At 40.0% G+C, this 21,217-nt stretch overlaps 5 protein-coding genes across 27 annotated transcripts in view; all 5 read left to right on the top strand.

Annotated features, from left to right (window-relative positions):
• The window catches only part of LOC130235780 (protocadherin alpha-C2-like), a 235,343-nt gene that overhangs the window by 195,666 nt on the left and 18,460 nt on the right, over positions 1–21,217 (top strand). The window contains exon 1 of one of the 23 annotated variants that reach the window (XM_056466253.1): positions 11,525–14,069. The exons of the other annotated variants lie outside the window; for them this stretch is intronic. Coding sequence (XP_056322228.1) covers positions 11,631–14,069 — 2,439 coding nt within the window. The 5' untranslated portion in view covers positions 11,525–11,630. Of the gene's footprint in view, positions 1–11,524; positions 14,070–21,217 lie in introns of those variants that run through there. 23 annotated transcript variants of the gene reach the window in all.
• On the top strand, positions 867–3,472 carry LOC130235784 (protocadherin gamma-C5). Its single transcript, XM_056466281.1, is given in 3 exon segments — positions 867–2,912; positions 2,914–3,402; positions 3,404–3,472. Coding segments are annotated over 3 exon segments (2,460 nt in total). The 5' UTR covers positions 867–1,010.
• pcdh1g26 (protocadherin 1 gamma 26) lies at positions 4,300–7,371 on the top strand. Its single transcript, XM_056467425.1, is given in 20 exon segments — positions 4,300–4,630; positions 4,633–4,667; positions 4,669–4,864; positions 4,867–4,913; positions 4,915–4,941; positions 4,943–4,987; positions 4,989–5,243; positions 5,245–5,707; positions 5,710–5,867; positions 5,869–6,195; positions 6,198–6,275; positions 6,277–6,366; positions 6,368–6,410; positions 6,413–6,456; positions 6,458–6,526; positions 6,529–6,578; positions 6,580–6,656; positions 6,659–6,702; positions 6,704–6,778; positions 7,243–7,371. Coding segments are annotated over 20 exon segments (2,583 nt in total).
• LOC130235788 (protocadherin gamma-C5-like) lies at positions 7,401–8,823 on the top strand. The gene has a single exon (XM_056466285.1). The coding sequence runs from the start codon at positions 7,540–7,542 to the stop codon at positions 8,776–8,778; it is 1,239 nt and encodes a 412-aa protein (XP_056322260.1). The 5' UTR covers positions 7,401–7,539; the 3' UTR covers positions 8,779–8,823.
• On the top strand, positions 15,320–18,049 carry LOC130235785 (protocadherin gamma-C5-like). Its single transcript, XM_056466283.1, has one exon. The coding sequence runs from the start codon at positions 15,469–15,471 to the stop codon at positions 17,920–17,922; it is 2,454 nt and encodes an 817-aa protein (XP_056322258.1). The 5' UTR covers positions 15,320–15,468; the 3' UTR covers positions 17,923–18,049.

A 21,217-nucleotide genomic window follows, 5' to 3' on the forward strand; every position in this document is an offset into this window, starting at 1 on the left:
TTGGTTGTAAAATGCGTAAAAAGCAGCATCGGAAGTTCAAGCTGCTGCATCAGACGAACTGATTCTGGATACAAAAACCCCAACAGAAACCTGCAGATCCAGCTCAACACTGACGGGCCCATTAAGTATGTGGAGGTTCTGGGAGGAGATATGATGTCTCAGAGTCAGTCCTTTGGCTCTTATCTCTCTCCAATGTCCGAATTCAGTGATCTCACCCTCAATAAGCCCAGCAGCACCACAAACTTTACAGACACGCTAAACACGCTTGATGCGTCATTACCAGACAGCGCGTGGACGTTTGAGAGCCAACAGGTGAGCGCGTGAAATTTTGCATTATATTATAAATATTGTATATGCCATTACTGCTGCCATTATTTGCAAATGCGAATTCTAACTTCCTTAACTTTTTTTCAGAATAGTATTAGAAAGTTATTTTCACCAAAGTTATACTTAAGATTATAACACGGTATCCCTAATGCAGTTCTGGAGTATTTCACTAAAGAAAACTATTTGTAATAAACAACGATAAAGTTTTGCAGTTGCCTACATTCTTACTAAATATAGCTATCATCTCTCTCTCTCTCTCTCTCTCTCTCTCTCTCTCTCTCTCTCTCTCTCTCTTTTCTTTTTTTTTTTTTGCTTGTAAAACTACTAAGTGTGGTAAAAAAGTCGTTTACATGAGAGATATATGCGAGCTGTATATTTTCTGTATTGAACTAGACCGTGCCATTGCTCTGCCTCTTTAAGACTGATGCATGTTGTGAGTGGAGAGCTCTCATCCAATAGTGAAACCGCACTGCACAAAGGGATCTACTCCCTCCCCCTAACATAATGCTGAAAACCATTGAGCACAGACCAGGGACAAAATGAACAGCACTGGCTGCAGTGTACTCATTGACGGAATATAATTTGTAGTTCTTTAAATGAAAAAATACACTATTTTGTGAAAACGTAATTCATACGATGCATGTCAGGATACTGCAATCGACGATCATTTATGGTGTTTGGAAATGAGGACCCAAATACAAAGGAGAATTTTGTGCTGGCGGGCGCTGTGGCTGTTGTGTTTCGCTGTTTTGTGGAGTGATGCAGACGCGCAGCTTCGTTATACAATACCGGAGGAGCTGAAGGAGGGATCTGTTGTTGGAAATGTAGCTAAAGATCTAGATTTGGATGTATCTGAGATTTCTAATCGTAAATTACGGATAGCATCGGAGTCTGGTAAGCAATATTTCAGCCTGAATTTGAGGAATGGCGAGCTACTTGTGAATGAAGTAATAGACAGAGAAACATTGTGCGAACAAAGCGCGAGCTGTGTGTTACCATTACAAGTCATCATAGAGGATCCACTCCAGTTTTATCGTGTAGAAGTGGACATACAAGATATTAACGATAATTCTCCGAGGTTCCTTTCTGACACGAAATTTATTGATGTATCAGAGGCCACGCTAACCGGAGCGAGATTTCGTTTGGAGCCTGCACAAGACGCTGATGTAGGATCAAACTCCTTGCGCACGTATGCTTTAAACAAAAATGAATATTTTGTCTTACAAGTTAAAAATGATAAAGACGGAACAAAAGTTCCAGAAATTGTTTTGCAGAAGGCACTTGATAGAGAAAAACATTCTATACAGCATCTAATTTTGACAGGCATTGATGGAGGTGATCCAGCAAGATCAGGCACCGCTCAGATTACGGTTAGAGTGTTGGACGCAAATGACAATGCACCTGTATTTGAACAAGATTTGTATGAAATTAAAGTGATGGAGAACTCTGCTCCAGGCACGATCATTCAAATAGTGAAAGCAATTGACTTAGACGATGGCTTGAACAGTGAAATTGAATATTCATTAGGATCTGACACACCAGAAACACTGAACAATTTATTTTCTATTAACTCGAATACTGGCGAATTAACTATATCAAAAACTCTTGACTATGAAATGAGCACCACATATAAAATTGACATACGCGCAAGAGACAAAGGAGCGCCTGTTATGGAAGGACATTGCAGAGTCCAGGTGAATGTTTTAGATGTGAATGATAATGCGCCTGAAATCACCATTACATCCTCACCCAAACCTGTGCGAGAAGATGCGCCTGCTGGGACAATGGTAGCTTTAATAAATGTTAAAGATTTGGATTCGGGCATAAATGGCAACGTAACTCTTGCTATTTCGTCTGATACTCCTTTTAAATTAAAGCCAACGTTTTCAAATCATTATGCATTGGTTTCAGATTCAGACTTGGATCGAGAAAAGTTTCCTAAATATGATATCGAGCTCAAAGCATCAGACTCTGGATCACCTCAACTGGTATCAAGCAAATTCATTACAGTTAATATACTAGATGTCAATGATAATCCTCCTGCTTTCTCTGAACGTGTGTACTCGGTTTATATTAAAGAAAACAGCGCTCCAGGATCAATATTAGCATCGGTGACAGCCTCAGACTTAGATACAGGAGAAAATGCTAAAATTGTCTATTCAGTTATTGATACTAATACTAGAGACGTACCTGTCTCTTCATATGTTTACATAAACGCAGAAAACGGCAGTATATTTAGCATGCACTCGTTTGATTATGAGAAAATGAAGGTCTTTCATATTACCGTGCTTGCTAAAGATCAAGGCTCTCCATCTCTGAGCAGCAACGCAACTGTTCACGTGTTTATTCTGGACCAGAACGATAATACACCTGCTGTTATTTACCCGTCCACATCTATGGGCTCGGTCTCTCATCAGAGGATGCCCCGTTCCGCTAAAACAGGGCATCTCGTTACTAAGGTAACAGCAGTGGACGCGGACTCGGGTCATAACGCCTGGCTGTTTTACAGGCTCGCGGAGGCCACGGACGCGTCTCTGTTCAGTGTGAATTTACATACGGGAGAGGTGAGGACTAAACGCGCTGTGTTCAGAGCACGATGACTCCTCTCAGAGACTGGTCATAGAGATAAGGAATATGGAGAACCGATCCAGTCCCACCACCGTCACAGTGGATATACTAATAGAAGAAGGAATTCATGAACCAATCCCAGAATATAGTATGAAAACAGAAGAAAGCAATAGTAAAAAAAACGGCAAAATAACATTATATTTGATCATCTCTTTGGGAACAGTGTCTCTTTTATCTGTGTTGACATTGTTCACTTTGATTGTGAAATGCGTTAAAAGCAGCATCGGAAGTTCAAGCTGCTGTATCAGACGAACTGATTCTGGATACAAAAACCCCAACAGAAACCTGCAGATCCAGCTCAACACTGACGGGCCCATTAAGTACGTGGAGGTTCTGGGCGGAGATATGATGTCTCAGAGTCAGTCCTTTGGCTCTTATCTCTCTCCAATGTCCGAATTCCAGTGAATCTCACCCTAATTAGCCAGCAGCACCACAAACTTTACAGACCACGCTAAACACGCTTGATGCGTCATTACCAGACAGCGCGTGGACGTTCGAGAGCCAACAGGTAAGATAAAAATATATAAGAAGATGTAATCTTTTGTGTAGGTGTTTTTGGCATTTGGCAATATCAGTTATATAACATATGAAAACGAAGGCTGTCCAGTGAGCGTAAGCGTGCATATATTGGTGCAATGGTATTGTGATAAAATGACTCCGTTTCGAGAAGAAGAGACGCAAACAGCAAATTCATTTTCAGCACCACATTTCTGGACAGCGAACTCTCTATGTGGCGGGGATTTTGTGTAAAAAATAGTTTTGTCTCATAAATTGTTAGCACTTAAAAAAATAAGTTGAGTTAAACGTGAAACTTTGAAGTTCACAACACTGCAATAATGTTTGTTTAATCAGAAGCTACGAAAATTTTATATTATTTATATTATTAATCTAAACTAATGCATAAGTTAAAGAACAACATAGAAGATAGCTGACAATAAATTTAAAGGGATAATCAGAGGTGAACGTTGTATATTATAAATTATTTATGTAAACTTTCTTGTTCATGCACGTTTTGTAAAATTAGAAGTTTAAAGTTTAGAATAAAACGGCTTTTTTTTTACTCAAAAGACAGTGTACTGGAAAATAAAAATGGGCCTGTGTGTCTTTAAGAGACAGAGAGTGAAGAGAGAGCTCTGCACCAATCACATAATAGAACGCATGAAGTGATCCACTGCATCCCCCAGTCAGAGCAGCAGAACAATGAAGAGAGCTGAAGAGAGAAGGAGGTAGCTTCGCCTGCTGCTATGAAGATTACAGTAGAACGTTCACCTTCAAGGGAATTGTATTTTCTCATAATGAAGAGCCATTTCAACGTGAAATCGGTCATAAAAGAGGATATTGTTTATGGAATTGGAAAAATTTACTGAGAAAATGGAAATCAGATGGAATGTAAGATCGAAACGGGCTCCGCTTTGGCTGTTCAGTGTTTTTCTTATGTGGAGTACAGTCGGAGCACTGACTCGCTATACTATACCAGAGGAACTACAAGAGGGGTCGGTCGTTGGAAATATCGCTAAGGATCTTGGTTTTGTTTTCTCAGATATCGCAAATCGGAATTTACGGGTAGTTTCTGAGAACAGCGGGCAGTAATTTCAGCGTTGGTTCAAAAGGGGTGAGTTAGTTGTGAACAGCAGAATTGACAGAGAAAGTCTATGTACTCAGAGCGCTAGCTGCGTTTACCATTACAAGTTATAATAGAAAATCCGTTACAAACTGCACAGAGTCGATATAGAAATACAAGATATTAATGATAACGCACCAATTTTTCAAACATCAGAAGGTGTTTTGGAAATCGCTGAATCCATCACACCGGGAGACCGATTTCCGCTTGAGAGTGCTGAGGATTTGGATGTTGGGAAAAACAGCTTAAAAACATATGTTTTAAGTAATGACGAATGTTTTCGGTTAAATGTAAAACACTTGGGGACGGTAGAAAAGTACCAGAGCTTGTGATTGATAAAACCACTTGACAGAGAGAAAAAATCTGGCCCATAAATTAATTTTAACTGCCGTAGATGGCGGTGATCCTGCGAAAAACTGGTACTACTGTAATACAAATCAATGTTCTTGACAGTAATGACAATGCTCCAAAATTTGACTTGCCAATGTACAAATCATCCCTACGGGAAGCTGCTCCTGTCGGTTCAACTGTGTTAACAATAAAAGCTACTGATTTAGATGAAGGTGATAATAGCGAGTTACAATATTTTTTAGGCGTCCATACATCTGAGCCTGTGAGAAAAATGTTCGTCTTGAAACCGGACACGGGAGAAATTATAGTTTTAGGAAAACATCGACTACGAATCAACTAAATCATACAGATTCGATGTTAGTGCAAAAGACAAAGGGAATCCAGAACTAGTGGGTCATTCGTCGGTGCAAATAGACATAATTGATGAAAATGACAACCCTCCAGAGATCATTTTAACATCGTCACCCAGCCCTGTGCCTGAAAATGCCTCTGTCGGAACTGTTGTGGCTTTAATTAATGTCAAGGATTTAGATTCGGGTGTTAATGGTCGAGTAAACATAAAAATATCACCAGGGTTTCCATTTAAACTGAAACCATCCTTTGAAAATCATTATTCACTGGTAACAGACTCATCTTTAGATCGTGAGATTAATGCAGAATACAATATATTATTAGTAGCGACCGACTCTGGTGTGCCATCTTTAAAAACAGAGAAGACTATAAATGTAAAAGTGCTTGACGTGAATGACAATCCTCCGTCGTTCTCGCAGACCTCATACAATGTTATATAAACGAAAAATAACTTAGCGGTGTTTCGTTGTTCGTTGTGTCCGCATCTGATAATGATCGAGATAAAAACGCTCTTCTCACATACTCAATTTTGGATTTAGGTTCAAACCAAGTGCCATCATCATCTTATTTTTATATTGACTCAGAGAACTGGAACTATTTACAGCATGAGTTCATTTGATTATGAGAAAATAAAACTAATCAGCATTGTAGTGCAGGCTAAAGATCAAGGCTCTCCATCTCTGAGCAGCAACGCAACTGTTCACGTGTTTATTCTGGACCGGAACGATAATGCACCTGCTGTCATTTACCCGTCCACATCCATGGGCTCGGTCTCTCACCAGAGGATGCCCCGGTCTGCTAAAGCAGGACATCTCGTTACTAAGGTAACAGCAGTGGACGGTGACTCGGGTCATAACGCCTGGCTGTTCTACAGGCTCGCGGAGGCCACGGACGCGTCTCTGTTCAGTGTGAAATTTACAATACGGGAGAGGTGAGGACTAAACGCGCTGTTTCAGAGCACGATGACTCCTCTCAGAGACTGGTCATAGAGATAAATGGATAATGGAGAACCAATCCAGTCCACCACAGTCACAGTGGATATACTGATAGAGGACGGGTTTCATGAGCCCATCTCAGACTACAGAGAGAAAAACTATTGAGCCCAGCAAGAAAACTGGCAAATTAACACTATACCTATTATCTCTTTGGCGTCTGTGTCTTTGTTGTGTCTGATGACGTTTTTTCATCTTACTGGTGAAATGTGCGCGTGGCAGTAGAGGCGGCTCAAGCTGCTGTATCAGGAGGACAAAACTCTGATTACAAAAAACCCCAACAGAAACCTGCAGATCCAGCTCACACTGAGGGCCCATTAAGTATGTGGAGGTTCTGGGAGGAGATATGATGTCTCAGAGTCAGTCCTTTGGCTCTTATCTCTCTCCATGTCAGAATTCAGTGATCTCACCCTCATTAAGCCCAGCAGCACCAACAAACTTTACAGACACGTTAAACACGCTTGATGCGTCATTACCAGACAGCGCGTGGACGTTCGAGAGCCAACAGGTGAACAAAAGTACGTTTTCAGAGCTGTCGTTTATTCTAAATACAAATGTGTCCACGTCACATTGTGTTTTTGTTTTCATATACATTTTTATTGTACATGTTCTATCTAGAAAAGGCGCTTGTGGTTTTGTGTTGGCTATAAGTGAGCTGAAAACAAATTTCAGAACCACAACTGTGGACAGCGACAACGAACATAGCGTTGGTAGAATGTATTTTACTTACACTAACTGCCTTATTTATTTATTTATTGCTACAACTAGTTAATACATTTTGGAATAATAATAGAACATTAAATATTAAACCATAATGTTTTACGTTATATTTACTGTGTTTTGCCGTAGTTTATGCAGTAACATTTAGCATAAACGTTTATAAAACGTAAAAAAAGTTATGCTAAAAAACATTGTTCAAAGCGTTTGTTGAAATTTCAATTATCTAACAGTATGCAGTATCTGGGTTAAAAGGGAGTGTGTTCGCCTTTAAGAGAGAATCTTTTCTCTATTGGTCAGCACTGCACTGAGCTCAGCGCCAATGAGGTGCGAGACCATACAAAGAGATCTACTCCCTCCCTTAGCAGGAACGGGCTACAATGACTGTTAGGAGCTTATATGAGGGATACACACGCGGTTATGAAGCTGATCACCACAAAACCGACTGCTCGATGATCAAAATGGATTTGCAATATTTATTACACAAAATGACGTTTTTGTTTGGATATAGGCGAAGTACTTACTGTTGGAAAGGTTGAAAGCATCGTGGAAATGAGAAGGATGGGAGCGTGGAAACAGACAGCGCTTTGGCTGTTGTTTTTTTCTGTATTATGGAGTACAACTGGAGCTCAGATTCGCTATACTATACCAGAGGAACTGAAGGAAGGATCTGTTGTTGGAAACATTGCAAAGGACATTGGGCTGGATATTATACACCTCGCTAATCGTAAGTTACGGATAGCCTCTGACTCTGGTACGCAGTTTTTCAGTGTGGATACAAGGAGCGGTGAACTGATAGTGAATGGCAGAATAGACAGAGAGGCGCTCTGCGGACAAAGCGACAGTTGTTTGATGCCACTACAGTTAATCATAGAGGATCCATTGCAGTTATATCGTGTTAATATAGAAATACAAGATATAAACGACAATGCACCGAATTTTCATACAAAAGATAATATTTTGAAAATAGCCGAATCTGTAGCCGTGGGCGCAAAATTTCCACTTGAAAGCGCCGAGGATTTAGATGTCGGTAGCAATAGTTTAAAATCCTATGCTTTAAGTAATAATGGATTTTTTCGATTAAATGTGAAAACACTTGAAGATGGTAAAAAGGTGCCAGAACTAATAATTGATAAACCACTTGATCGAGAGAAACAGTCAGTTCATAAGCTCATTTTGACAGCATTAGACGGTGGCGATCCCGTGAAATCTGGAACTATTATGATACAAGTAATTGTACAAGATACCAATGACAATGAACCGAAGTTTGAACAATCGCAGTATAAAGCATCTGTGCTGGAAAGTACAAAACCAGGTTCAAGCGTTTTAACTGTAAAAGCCACGGATTTAGATGAAGGTCTCAACGGCGAAATACAGTATTTCTTCGGGGCACATACACCAGATGCTGTGAAGAAATGTTTTAATATCAACACTGATACCGGTGACATCACAGTGATTGGAAGACTAGATTACGAGGTAACAAAATTATACACATTTGATGTGTGCGCTAAAGACAAAGGGAGCCCAGAACAGGAGGGCCATTCATCAGTGAGGATTCACATCATTGATGAGAACGACAATATTCCCGAAATCATTTTGACATCGTTACCCAGTCCAGTGTCAGAGAATGCATCGGTCGGTACAGTTGTAGCTTTAATAAACGTAAAAGACTTGGATTCAGGTGATAACGGCAAAGTAAATCTTACCATCTCCAATCGTTTTCCATTTAAACTAAAACCAGCTTTTGACAATCATTATTCATTGGTAACTGACTCCACTTTTGGACCGTGAAGCTAAGGCAGAATATGAAATAGAATTAGTAGCTACAGACTCTGGTGCGCCACCTTTAAAATCTACAAAAACTGTGAATGTAAGATTGCTTGATGTAAATGACAACCCTCCATTATTCTTACAGCCATCGTATACAGTGTACATAAAGGAAAATAGTCTGCCAGGTGCTTCGTTGTTCTCTATATCGGCGACTGATATTGACAAAGACAAGAATGCAATGCTGAGTTACTCAGTTCTCGATTTAAGTTCAAGTCAGATTCCAGCATCATCTTATTTTTATATTAACTCAGAGAACGGAACTATTTACAGCATGAGCTCATTTGATTATGAGAAGATGAAACTAATCAGCATTGTAGTGCAGGCCAAAGATCAAGGCTTCCCATCTCTGAGCAGCAACGCTACTGTTCATGTGTTTATTCTGGACAAGAACGATAATGCACCTGCTGTTATTTACCCGTCCACATCCATGAGCTCGGTCTCTCATCAGAGGATGCCCCGTTCTGCTAAAGCAGGGCATCTCGTTACTAAGGTAACAGCAGTGGACGCGGACTCGGGTCATAACGCCTGGCTGTTCTACAGGCTCGCGGAGGCCACGGACGCGTCTCTGTTCAGTGTGAATTTACATACGGGAGAGGTGAGGACTAAACGCGCTGTTTCAGAGCACGATGACCCCTCTCAAAGACTGGTCATAGAGATAAAGGATAATGGAGAACCGATCCAGTCCACCACCGTCACAGTGGATATACTAATAGAGGACGGGTTTCATGAGCCCATCTCAGACTACAGAGAGAAAACTATTGAGCCAAACAGGAAGAGCGGCAAAATTACTTTATACCTGATCATTTCTTTGGCGTCTGTGTCTTTGTTGTGTCTTATGACGTTTTTCATCTTACTGGTGAAATGTGCGCGTGGCAGTAGAGGCGGCTCAAGCTGCTGTATCAGGAGGACAAACTCTGATTACAAAAAACCCAACAGAAACCTGCAGATCCAGCTCAACACTGACGGGCCCATTAAGTATGTGGAGGTTCTGGGAGGAGATATGATGTCTCAGAGTCAGTCCCTTTGGCTCTTATCTCTCTCCAATGTCCGAATTCAGTGATCTCACCCTCATTAAGCCCAGCAGCACCACAAACTTTACAGACACGTTAAACACGCTTGATGCGTCATTACCAGACAGCGCGTGGACGTTTGAGAGTCAACAGGTGAGGCAAAGTTAAATGTAAATAAATTGTTGGTCATAAATGCAATGACGCTATGTATCATTTGCAACTGTGATAGAGCGAAAAGTCTTTCAGCACATTGGACAGCTCACGTGCCTACTTACAGTCTACAACTTATATAAGCTGCTAATGTCTTGACTTACATTTACATTTAGTCATTTAGCAGACGCTTTTATCCAAAGCGACTTACAAATGAGGACAAGGAAGCAATTCACACAACTATAAGAGCAGCAGTGAACAAGTGCTATAGACAAGTTTCAGGTGTGTAAAGTCAAAGAAGCAAAGCCTTAGTAAATTTTTTTTTTTTTTTTGAGAGAGAGAGAGAGAGAGAGAGAGAGGGCACAGTTAGTGGTATAGCCAGAGAGGCAGTTGCAGATTAGGAAGGAAAGTGGAGACTAAACAGTTGCGTTTTAAGTCGTTTCTTGAAGACAGCAAGTGACTCTGCTGTTCTGATGTAGTTAGGGAGTTCATTCACAAATCAGCAAATTTGTATAAAATTTTATAAAATCCATCAACTTAACCTTGCATTCGGTGTTTTTAAACCTTTAAATTTCTCAAATATATTCGTCCTTTTTTTATCTATATTTCTCTTTTTTTATGCTAAATTCAAAAATGTTTAATATCTTTGACAAGAATTTCTGGTTTAACAGTTTGCTTGCACTATATTTGTGATATAAAAACTCCCGGAGACAGGAACAAAAGTTTAGGCAACATTCAGCACTTTGGACTGGACAGCTCCCGCAGAGAGATTGTGTTGTACAATTCTAAAATGCGACAGAGAGCGTGCCCTTAGAGAACGGTGGAAACTGATGAGCATTTCTTTCTGCATTGAGCAGTACCACAACAATACATCCACAGATTTCTACAATGTACAGATGATTACACCAAATATAATATATATTTATATATATATATATATATATATATATATATATATATATATATATATATATATATATATATATATATATATATATATATATATATAAAACATACTGTATACACAAAAGATAATTCAAAAATATTCAGTCAAGCTGATATATGGGGGGGGGGGGTGGAAACAGTTTCTAAGGGCAAGATAAATACTAAAAAGCAACGAAATTTGAAAACGGTCAATAACAGAAGAAATTATTTGCTGTATTAATGCTTTCTCAATGTCTGTTCCCATTTACTCAACTTTACTATGTCTTAACACTCATACTCCATTATTTTAATGTAATTTGAGTGCAGAAATATTGCTTGTCTAAAGAGCTAAAACGTTAGCCGGATAACAGCTAAACTGCCCATTTTAGAGAGTAGTTCTCCACTAGATGCCGTTAAACACACCACAGAAAGCTGGTTATGCCTTAAGAACTATGCAGATGATTGTATTGGATGGCTGGGTGTTGAGCTGTGCACCAATAGAGCTTCACACCGTACAAAGGGATCTACTCCCTCCCCCTGCCAGAGCAGGAGTACAATGATGAGAGCAGTATAGCGAGAGAAAACACGAGCGGTTTATGAGGCTGTGATCACCGCAAAGAGAATGGGCTGAGCAGACGTTTATCTGAGAATGGAGATTAACATTTCAGTTTTCTTTTCTGTGGATTTAAAATGAAAATCTGTTGATGGGAATAAAATCGCGACAAAGAAATGAAGAGGATCGGGAAATGGGAATTAGCAGCGCTATGGCTGTACGCTTTCTCTCTATTGTGGAGTACAGTTGGAGCTCAGATTCGCTACACAATACCAGAAGAATTAAAAGAAGGATCTATTGTTGGGAATATCGCCAAGGATCTTGGTTTTGACATCTCAGATATCGCCGAGCGTAAGTTACGAATAGCGTCTGAGTCGAATAGACAGTATTTTAGTGTGGATTTAGGGAAGGGTGATCTGGTAGTGAATGGCAGAATAGACAGAGAGACGCTCTGTGGACAAAGCGCCAGTTGTCTGATGCCACTGCAAATCGTTATAGAGAATCCTTTACAGTTGCATAGAGTAGAAATAGAAATACAAGACATAAATGACAATCCGCCAACTTTCCACACGAAAGATGTTATATTAAAAATATCTGAACTGGTTGCTCCAGGGGCACGATTTTCTCTTGAAAGTGCCGAAGACCTCGACGTCAGCAGTAATAGCTTAAAGTCTTACACACTGAACAATAACGATTTCTTCCGTCTCAATGTAAAAACACTTAAAAACGGAAGAAAAGTACCAGAACTAGTCGTTGAAAAAGCTCTAGACAGAGAGAAACAATCTATTCATAAATTAATTTTAACAGCATTAGATGGTGGTAATCCGGTGAAATCTGGTACATCTTTATTGCAAATAATAGTTCAAGATATAAATGACAACGAACCTAAATTTGAGGTAGCTTCATACAAAGCGTCTGTTGTGGAAAAAGCAACTTTTGATTCAAGTGTGCTTAAAATAAAAGCGACAGACCCGGATGAAGGTCAAAATGGGGAAATAGAGTATTTGTTTGCTGCACACACGCCTGAATTTGTAAGAAATGTATTTAGAGTGAACGTTGAAACCGGCGAAATAACAGTCATTGGGAGTCTAGATTACGAGACTACAAAATCATATACATTTGATGTCTGTGCTAAAGACAAAGGGAATCCAGAGCTCGAAGGACAATCTTCAGTTCAGATAGATATAATAGATGAGAATGACAACCCTCCAGAGATTATATTAACATCTTTACCGAGCCCAGTGCCTGAAAACGCAACGGTGGGAACTGTGGTGGCACTGATTAATGTCAAAGATTTGGATTCCGGTAATAATGGAAAGGTTGACCTAACGGTTTCTACAGACGTTCCCTTTAAATTAGTAACATCTTTCGAAAACCACTACTCGTTGATAACTGATTCATTCTTAGACCGTGAACTTAATTCTGAATATAATATTGAAATACAGGCCAGGGATTCGGGTGTTCCATCTTTAAAAACTACAAAGGCAGTAAATGTTAAAGTGCTTGACGTGAATGACAACTCTCCAGTATTTTCACAGTCCTCGTATAATGTTTATATAAACGAAAATAATCTGGCAGGTGTTTCGTTATTTTCTGTATCTGCGACGGATAGTGACCAAGACAAGAATGCTATGCTCACTTATTCAGTTTTGGATTTAAGTCCAACTCACTTTCCAGCATCATCATATTTTTACATTAACTCAGAGAACGGAACTATTTACAGCATGAGCTCATTTGATTATGAGAAAATGAAACTAATCAGCATTGTAGTGCAGGCCAAAGATCAAGGCTCTCCATCTCTGAGCAGCAACGCTACTGTTCATGTGTTTATTTTGGACCAGAACGATAATGCACCTGCTGTTATTTACCCGTCCACATCCATGGGCTCGGTCTCTCATCAGAGGATGCCCCGTGCTGCTAAAGCAGGGCATCTCGTTACTAAGGTAACAGCAGTGGACGCGGACTCGGGTCATAACGCCTGGCTGTTTTACAGGCTCGCGGAGGCCACGGACGCGTCTCTGTTCAGTGTGAATTTACATACGGGAGAGGTGAGGACTAAACGCGCTGTTTCAGAGCACGATGACTCCTCTCAGAGACTGGTCATAGAGATAAAGGATAATGGAGAACCGATCCAGTCCACCACAGTCACAGTGGATATACTAATAGAGGACGGGTTTCATGAGCCCATCTCAGACTACAGAGAGAAAACTATTGAGCCCAGCAAGAAAACTGGCAAAATTACACTATACCTCATTATCTCTTTGGCGTCTGTGTCTTTGTTGTGTCTTATGACGTTTTTCATCTTACTGGTGAAATGTGCGCGTGGCAGTAGAGGCGGCTCAAGCTGCTGTATCAGGAGGACAAACTCTGATTACAAAAACCCCAACAGAAACCTGCAGATCCAGCTCAACACTGACGGGCCCATTAAGTATGTAGAGGTTCTGGGAGGAGATATGATGTCCCAGAGTCAGTCCTTTGGCTCTTATCTCTCTCCAATGTCCGAATTCAGTGATCTCACCCTCATTAAGCCCAGCAGCACCACAAACTTTACAGACACGCTAAACACGCTTGATGCGTCATTACCAGACAGCGCGTGGACGTTCGAGAGTCAACAGGTGAGACAAACGTAGATTTAAACATATTTTTTAATGAATGCAATATGATTTATTGATAGATATCAGGAAATACTATGTTTTTCAGCACATTGGACTAAACCACATTCATTTATTGTTGCATTATTCAAAACAGTGTATAAATACTATAGTCTAAAACCTTTAAATGTAACATTGTGGCGTGGCTATTTTAAAAAGTATGTAGGTTTTCAAAAAGTAAACACACACACACGCACGCACGCACGCACGCACGCACGCACACACGCACACACACAAACACACACGCACGCACACACACACACACACACACACACACACACACACACATATATATGTTTTATAATAACAACTGCAAAAAATTCAAACTGAATCACAAGGCCTGGTAAGACATTTTCCATATACATTAAATAAATGACTATTATGTATTTAAAACTTCTCAATTTTATTTATTTTTCTGTTTGTTTTTTATGCGTTTTAATAATTTAAATAATAATAATAATAATATCTTTGACGTTCATAAAAACCTTTGTAGTAGACTTACTTGTTTGCATCATATGTTAAGCTTCTGGGGATAGAAACGAAAGTGTTGGGCTCCGTTCAGCACCCTGGATTGGACAGCTCCTAACGAACTGATGTAGTTTGAGAAGACGATAATGAGAGAGAAAGAAAATTATTTAAAAGAAAAAAGAAAAGCACACTCACACACACACACACACACAACACACACACACACACACACACACACACACACACACACACACACACACACACACACACACACACACACACACACTCACACACGCACACACACTGGGACATTTGTTCTTCATATGTCCAACCAAAAGGTGTAAGTAAAAATGTTAAAAAATCCTGTGAAACACGAAAATATTTGCGGATGATGCTTTCCCATTGATTACACCAGCTTGTTCATACATTACTGTGGTTGCTTTCTTGTGGTTTAACTCTTATCTCCCGTTGTTTTAATTTAATTTTGCATAAACATTTGCTTCAATAGCTAATATTGTTTGCCCTGAAACTATCCGAACTGCACGTTTTAGAACATAGTTCTCCAGTAGATGTCGTTACATGCACCTCAGAAAGCTTGTTATGCCTTTAAGAAGCAGAAAATAATTTTATTGGATGACTGGGTGTTGAGCTGGGCACCAATGGTGCTTCAGACCGTACAAAGGGATCTACTCCCTCCCCCTGTCAGAGCAGGAGTACATTGATGAGAGCTGTAGAGCGAGGGGAAACAACACGAGCGGTTTATAAGGCTGATCACCACAGCAATAATGGGCTGAACAGACGTTTATCCGAGAATGGAGATTAACATTTCTATATATCCTTTTCTGTGGATGTAAAATGAAGATTTGTTGGTGGGAATAGCGAACGCAGAGAAGAAATGAGGAAGATCGGAAAATGGAAATGGGCAGCGTTTTGGCTGTTCGCTTTCTCTCTATTGTGGAGTATAATTGGAGCTCAGATTCGCTACACAATACCTGAAGAGTTAAAGGAAGGATCTGTCGTTGGAAATATCGCCAAGGATCTTGGTTTTGACATCTCAGATATCGCCGAGCGTAAGTTACGAATAGCGTCTGAGTCGAATAGACAGTATTTTAGCGTGGATTTAGGGAAGGGTGATCTGGTAGTTAATGGCAGAATAGACAGAGAGACGCTCTGTGGACAAAGCGCCAGTTGTCTGATGCCACTGCAAATCGTTATAGAGAATCCTTTACAGTTGCATAAAGTTGAAATAGATGTACTGGATATAAATGACAATGCGCCAAGCTTTCACAATAAAGATGGTATATTAAAAATATCGGAATTAACTGCTCCAGGCGCACGATTTACCCTTGAAATGGCCGAGGATCTTGATGTTGGTAGTAATAGCCTGAAAACCTATTCACTGAGCAGCAACACTTTTTTCCGTCTAAATTTAAAAACTATTAAAAACGGTGGTCAGGTGCCAGAATTAGTTCTTGATAAACCATTAGACAGAGAGAAACAGGCGGTTCATAAGATAATACTAACTGCCGTCGATGGTGGTAATCCAGTAAAATCAGGCACATCCTTACTTCAAGTAACTGTTCAGGATTTTAATGACAACGAACCAAAATTTGAAGTTGCTTCATACAAAGCATCTGTATTAGAAAGCGCCATTATTGGTTCAAGCGTGCTTAAAATAAAAGCGACTGATTTAGATGAAGGTCTGAATGGTGAAATAAAGTACCTTTTTAGTGCTCACACACCTGAACTTGTAAGAAATGTGTTTAGTGTGAACGCCGATACCGGCGATATTACAGTCATTGGAACATTAGATTATGAGACAAAAAAATCATATGCGTTTGATGTTTGTGCTAAAGACAAAGGGAACCCGGAGCTCGAGGGACAATCTTCAGTTCAGATAGATATAATAGATGAGAATGACAACCCTCCAGAGATTATATTAACATCTTTACCGAGCCCCGTGCCTGAGAATGCAACAGTGGGAACTGTGGTGGCACTGATTAATGTCAAGGATTTGGATTCTGGTGACAATAGCAAAATAGAGCTAACTGTCTCTCCGAACGTTCCCTTTAAATTAAAGCCAGCATTTGATAACCATTATTCACTGGTAACTGACGGAGTCTTAGACCGTGAGTTTAATTCAGAATACAGTGTAGAAATACTGGCCATGGATTCCGGTGTCCCACCCTTAAAAACTGTAAAGAGTGTAAACATGAAGTTACTTGACGTAAATGACAACCATCCGCTGTTCTCACAGTCTTCATATAACGTTTACATAAACGAAAATAATCAAGCAGGGACTTCGTTATTTTCTGTCTCAGCTTCTGATTTTGATCTAGGTAAAAACGCTCAACTCACATACTCAATTTCGGATTTAAACTCAAATCAAATACCATCGTCATCTTATTTTTACATCAACTCAGAGAACGGAACTATTTACAGCATGAGCTCATTTGATTATGAAAAAATTAAACTACTCAACATTGTAGTGCAGGTTAAAGATCAAGGCTCTCCATCTTTGAGCAGCAACGCAACTGTTCACGTGTTCATTCTGGACCAGAACGATAATGCACCTGCTGTTATTTACCCGTCCACATCTATGGGCTCGGTCTCTCATCAGAGGATGCCCCGTTCTGCTAAAGTAGGGCATCTCGTTACTAAGGTAACAGCAGTGGACGCGGACTCGGGTCATAACGCCTGGCTGTTTTACAGGCTCGCGGAGGCCACGGACGCGTCTCTGTTCAGTGTGAATTTACATACGGGAGAGGTGAGGACTAAACGCGCTGTTTCAGAGCACGATGACCCCTCTCAGAGACTGGTCATAGAGATAAAGGATAATGGAGAACCGATCCAGTCCACCACCGTCACAGTGGATATACTAATAGAGGACGGGTTTCATGAGCCCATGTCAGACTACAGAGAGAAAACTATTGAGCCAAACAGGAAGAGCGGCAAAATTACTTTATACCTGATCATTTCTTTGGCTTCTGTGTCTTTGTTGTGTCTTATGACGTTTTTCATCTTACTGGTGAAATGTGCGCGTGGCAGTAGAGGCGGCTCAAGCTGCTGTATCAGAAGGACAAACTCTGATTACAAAAACCCCAACAGAAACCTGCAGATCCAGCTCAACACTGACGGGCCCATTAAGTACGTGGAGGTTCTGGGAGGAGATATGATGTCCCAGAGCCAGTCCTTTGGCTCTTATCTCTCTCCAATGTCCGAATTCAGTGATCTCACCCTCATTAAGCCCAGCAGCACCACAAACTTTACAGACACGCTAAACACGCTTGATGCGTCATTACCAGACAGCGCGTGGACGTTCGAGAGCCAACAGGTGAGGCAAACGTAGATTTTAAAAAGTACTGTTCATAAATGCACTATCCATTGTTTACAGTTACAGTACAGATAATAATGCTAACAGTAACGGTGACGCTACTTCAGCACCAAGGACAGCTCCCCGCAGTTTATTCTTTGAAACGGTGCATAATTTTATTCCAATTTATTATTATTATTAATTTTTTTTTTACAGTTTTAAGGTTTAGATACTATTGGAACTTAGTATAATTTTGGCATGGAGATGATGACCATATTGTTTGTGTAATAGTGCACACGTTTGTTAGCGTGTCTGCGCTCATGAAAGTTGTTGTAAACTTCAGCACCACTGTTATGGACAGCGAGAAGCATCAGCGGCATACTTTATATATATATATATAAGTGTGTGTGTGTGTGTGTGTGTGTGTGTGTGTGTGTGTGTGTCTGTGTGCGTGTGTGTGTTTATTTGATTGTTTTTGAAAGAAAGAAAGAAAGAAAGAACGAAAGAAAGAAAGAAAGAAAGAAAGAAAGAAAGAAAGAAAGAAAGAAAGAAAGAAAGAAAGAAAGAAAGAAAGAAAGAAAGAGTTTAAGCTTTGGTGTACTTAACTGTGAAATCAAACAACTTAATTGATTTTATAGACAATTATTTTTCCTATAGCCACTGTAAGACGTATTGTACTGTTGCTTAAGCATTCTATACCTATTTTGGAAAGTCTTATAAATGTACTTGGTTGCTTGTTGTTGCATTTAATGCACATTATAACACAAAATGTGTTTGTGATTGTCTCTTGTGAGTGATTTATGCCACTTCTACCATTGTACATTACTATTGTAAATTTCCTCAATACAGCATTTTAATAACACAGACAAACCAACACAATCTTACGGCAAACTATATTCGACTATTGTTTGTTAAAATACTCCTTATTTGTATCTTAACCGGGATTTTCATTATATGCCGTTTCCTTACAGAAACGTTTAATAGAAGTCTATAAGAAATGGAAATCAAACATACTATAGCAGTTCTCCACTAGATGCCGTGACACACACCACAGGTCTTATGCCCAAAGAGTAAAGCGTTTATTGGATGGCTCAGTGTTGAGCTGTTTACCAATGGTGCTTCAGACCGTACAAAGGGATCTACTCCCTCCTCCTGCCAGAGGAGGAGTACAACGATGAGAGCTGTAGAGCAAGAAGAGAAGCACTCTATGTTGATCCGACACAATAAGGATGGGTTAAGCATACATTTACTTGAAAATGAAGATAATCGTTGTGTTTCTCGGTGGATTTAAAATGACGGGTTTTTAATGGGAATATCAAACGCAACAGAGAAATGAGGAACAAAAGATCGGGGAGTGGAAATGGGCAGCGTTTTGGCTGTTCGCTTTCTCTCTATTGTGGAGTATAATTGGAGCTCAGATTCGCTATACAATACCTGAAGAGTTAAAGGAAGGCTCTGTTGTCGGAAATATCGCCAAGGATCTTGGTTTTGACATCTCAGATATCGCCGAGCGTAAGTTACGAATAGCATCTGAGTCGAATAGACAGTATTTTAGTGTGGATTTAGGGAAGGGTGATCTGGTAGTTAATGGCAGAATAGACAGAGAGACGCTCTGTGGACAAAGCTCGGGATGCCTTATGCCAATACAAATTGTTATTGAGAATCCTTTACAGATGCATAGCGTAGAAATAGAAATACAAGACATAAATGATAATGCACCAAATTTCCATACTAAAGATGCCACATTAAAAATATCTGAATTAATTGCTCCAGGCACACGATTTACCCTTGAGAGTGCTGAGGACCTCGATGTTGGCAGCAATAGCTTAAAGACGTATTCTCTAAGCAATAACAATTATTTCCGCCTTAATGTAAAAACTCTAAAAGATGGAAGAATAGGACCAGAGCTTGTTGTTGAAAAAGCTTTAGACCGAGAGAAACAGTCTATTCACAAGTTAATATTGACAGCATTGGATGGTGGTAATCCAGTGAGATCTGGCACGTCCGTTTTGCAAATAGCGGTTCAAGATATCAATGACAACGAACCTAAATTTGAAGTGTCTGCATACAAAGCATCTATTTTAGAAACAGCAATTACTGGTTCAAATGTGCTCAAAATAAAAGCTACCGATCTAGATGAAGGTCTAAACGGTGAAATACAGTACCTATTTAGTGCTCACACGCCTGAGTTTGTAAGAAATGTTTTTAGTGTAAACGCCGATACCGGCGAAATCACAGTCACTGGAACATTAGATTATGAGACAAAAAAATCATATGCATTTGATGTTTGTGCTAAAGACAAAGGGAACCCGGAGCTCGAAGGACAGTCATCGGTTCAGATAGATATAATAGACGAGAATGACAACCCTCCAGAGATTATATTAACATCTTTACCGAGCCCAGTGCCTGAAAACGCAACGGTGGGAACTGTGGTGGCACTGATTACCGTCAAAGATTTGGACTCTGGTGATAATGGAAAAGTTGAGCTATTTGTCTCTCCGAATGTCCCCTTTAAATTGAAACCTTTTCATAATCATTACTCACTGATAACTGCCTCTTTATTAGATCGTGAGATTCATTCTGAATATAATGTAGAAATAATTGCCACGGACTCTGGTGTGCCACCTTTAAAAACTGCCAAAACAGTAACTATAAAAGTACTAGACGCGAATGATAACTCTCCAATATTCTCACAAACCTCATACAATGTGTACATAAATGAAAATAATCTAGCAGGGGCTTCATTATTTTCCGTATCTGCTTCTGACATTGATCAAAACAAAAATTCTTATCTTACGTACTCAATTCTTGATTCGGGTTCTAATTACGTGCCAGCATCATCTTATTTCTATATCAATTCTGAGAATGGAAGTATTTACTGCATGAGCACCTTTGATTATGAAAAGGTAAAACTGTTCAGTGTTGTAGTGCAGGCTAAAGATCAAGGCTCTCCATCTCTGAGCAGCAACGCTACTGTTCATGTATTTATACTGGACCAGAACGATAATGCACCTGCTGTTATTTACCCATCCACATCTATGGGCTCGGTCTCTCATCAGAAGATGCCCCGTTCTGCTAAAGTAGGGCATCTCGTTACTAAGGTAACAGCAGTGGACGCGGACTCGGGTCATAACGCCTGGCTGTTCTACAGGCTCGCGGAGGCCACGGACGCGTCTCTGTTCAATGTGAATTTACATACGGGAGAGGTGAGGACTAAACGCGCTGTTTCAGAGCACGATGACCCCTCTCAGAGACTGGTCATAGAGATAAAGGATAATGGAGAACCGATCCAGTCCACCACCGTCACAGTGGATATACTGATAGAGGACGG

Source organism: Danio aesculapii, chromosome 10 (assembly GCF_903798145.1).
Source record: "Danio aesculapii chromosome 10, fDanAes4.1, whole genome shotgun sequence".
Classification (NCBI taxonomy): domain Eukaryota; kingdom Metazoa; phylum Chordata; class Actinopteri; order Cypriniformes; family Danionidae; genus Danio; species Danio aesculapii.

Bases quoted from the DNA above. Each gene is read 5' to 3' on its own strand.
- LOC130235785 (XM_056466283.1), top strand. From the start codon at position 15,469: ATGAGGAAGATCGGAAAATGGAAATGGGCAGCGTTTTGGCTGTTCGCT.
- LOC130235788 (XM_056466285.1), top strand. From the start codon at position 7,540: ATGAGAAGGATGGGAGCGTGGAAACAGACAGCGCTTTGGCTGTTGTTT.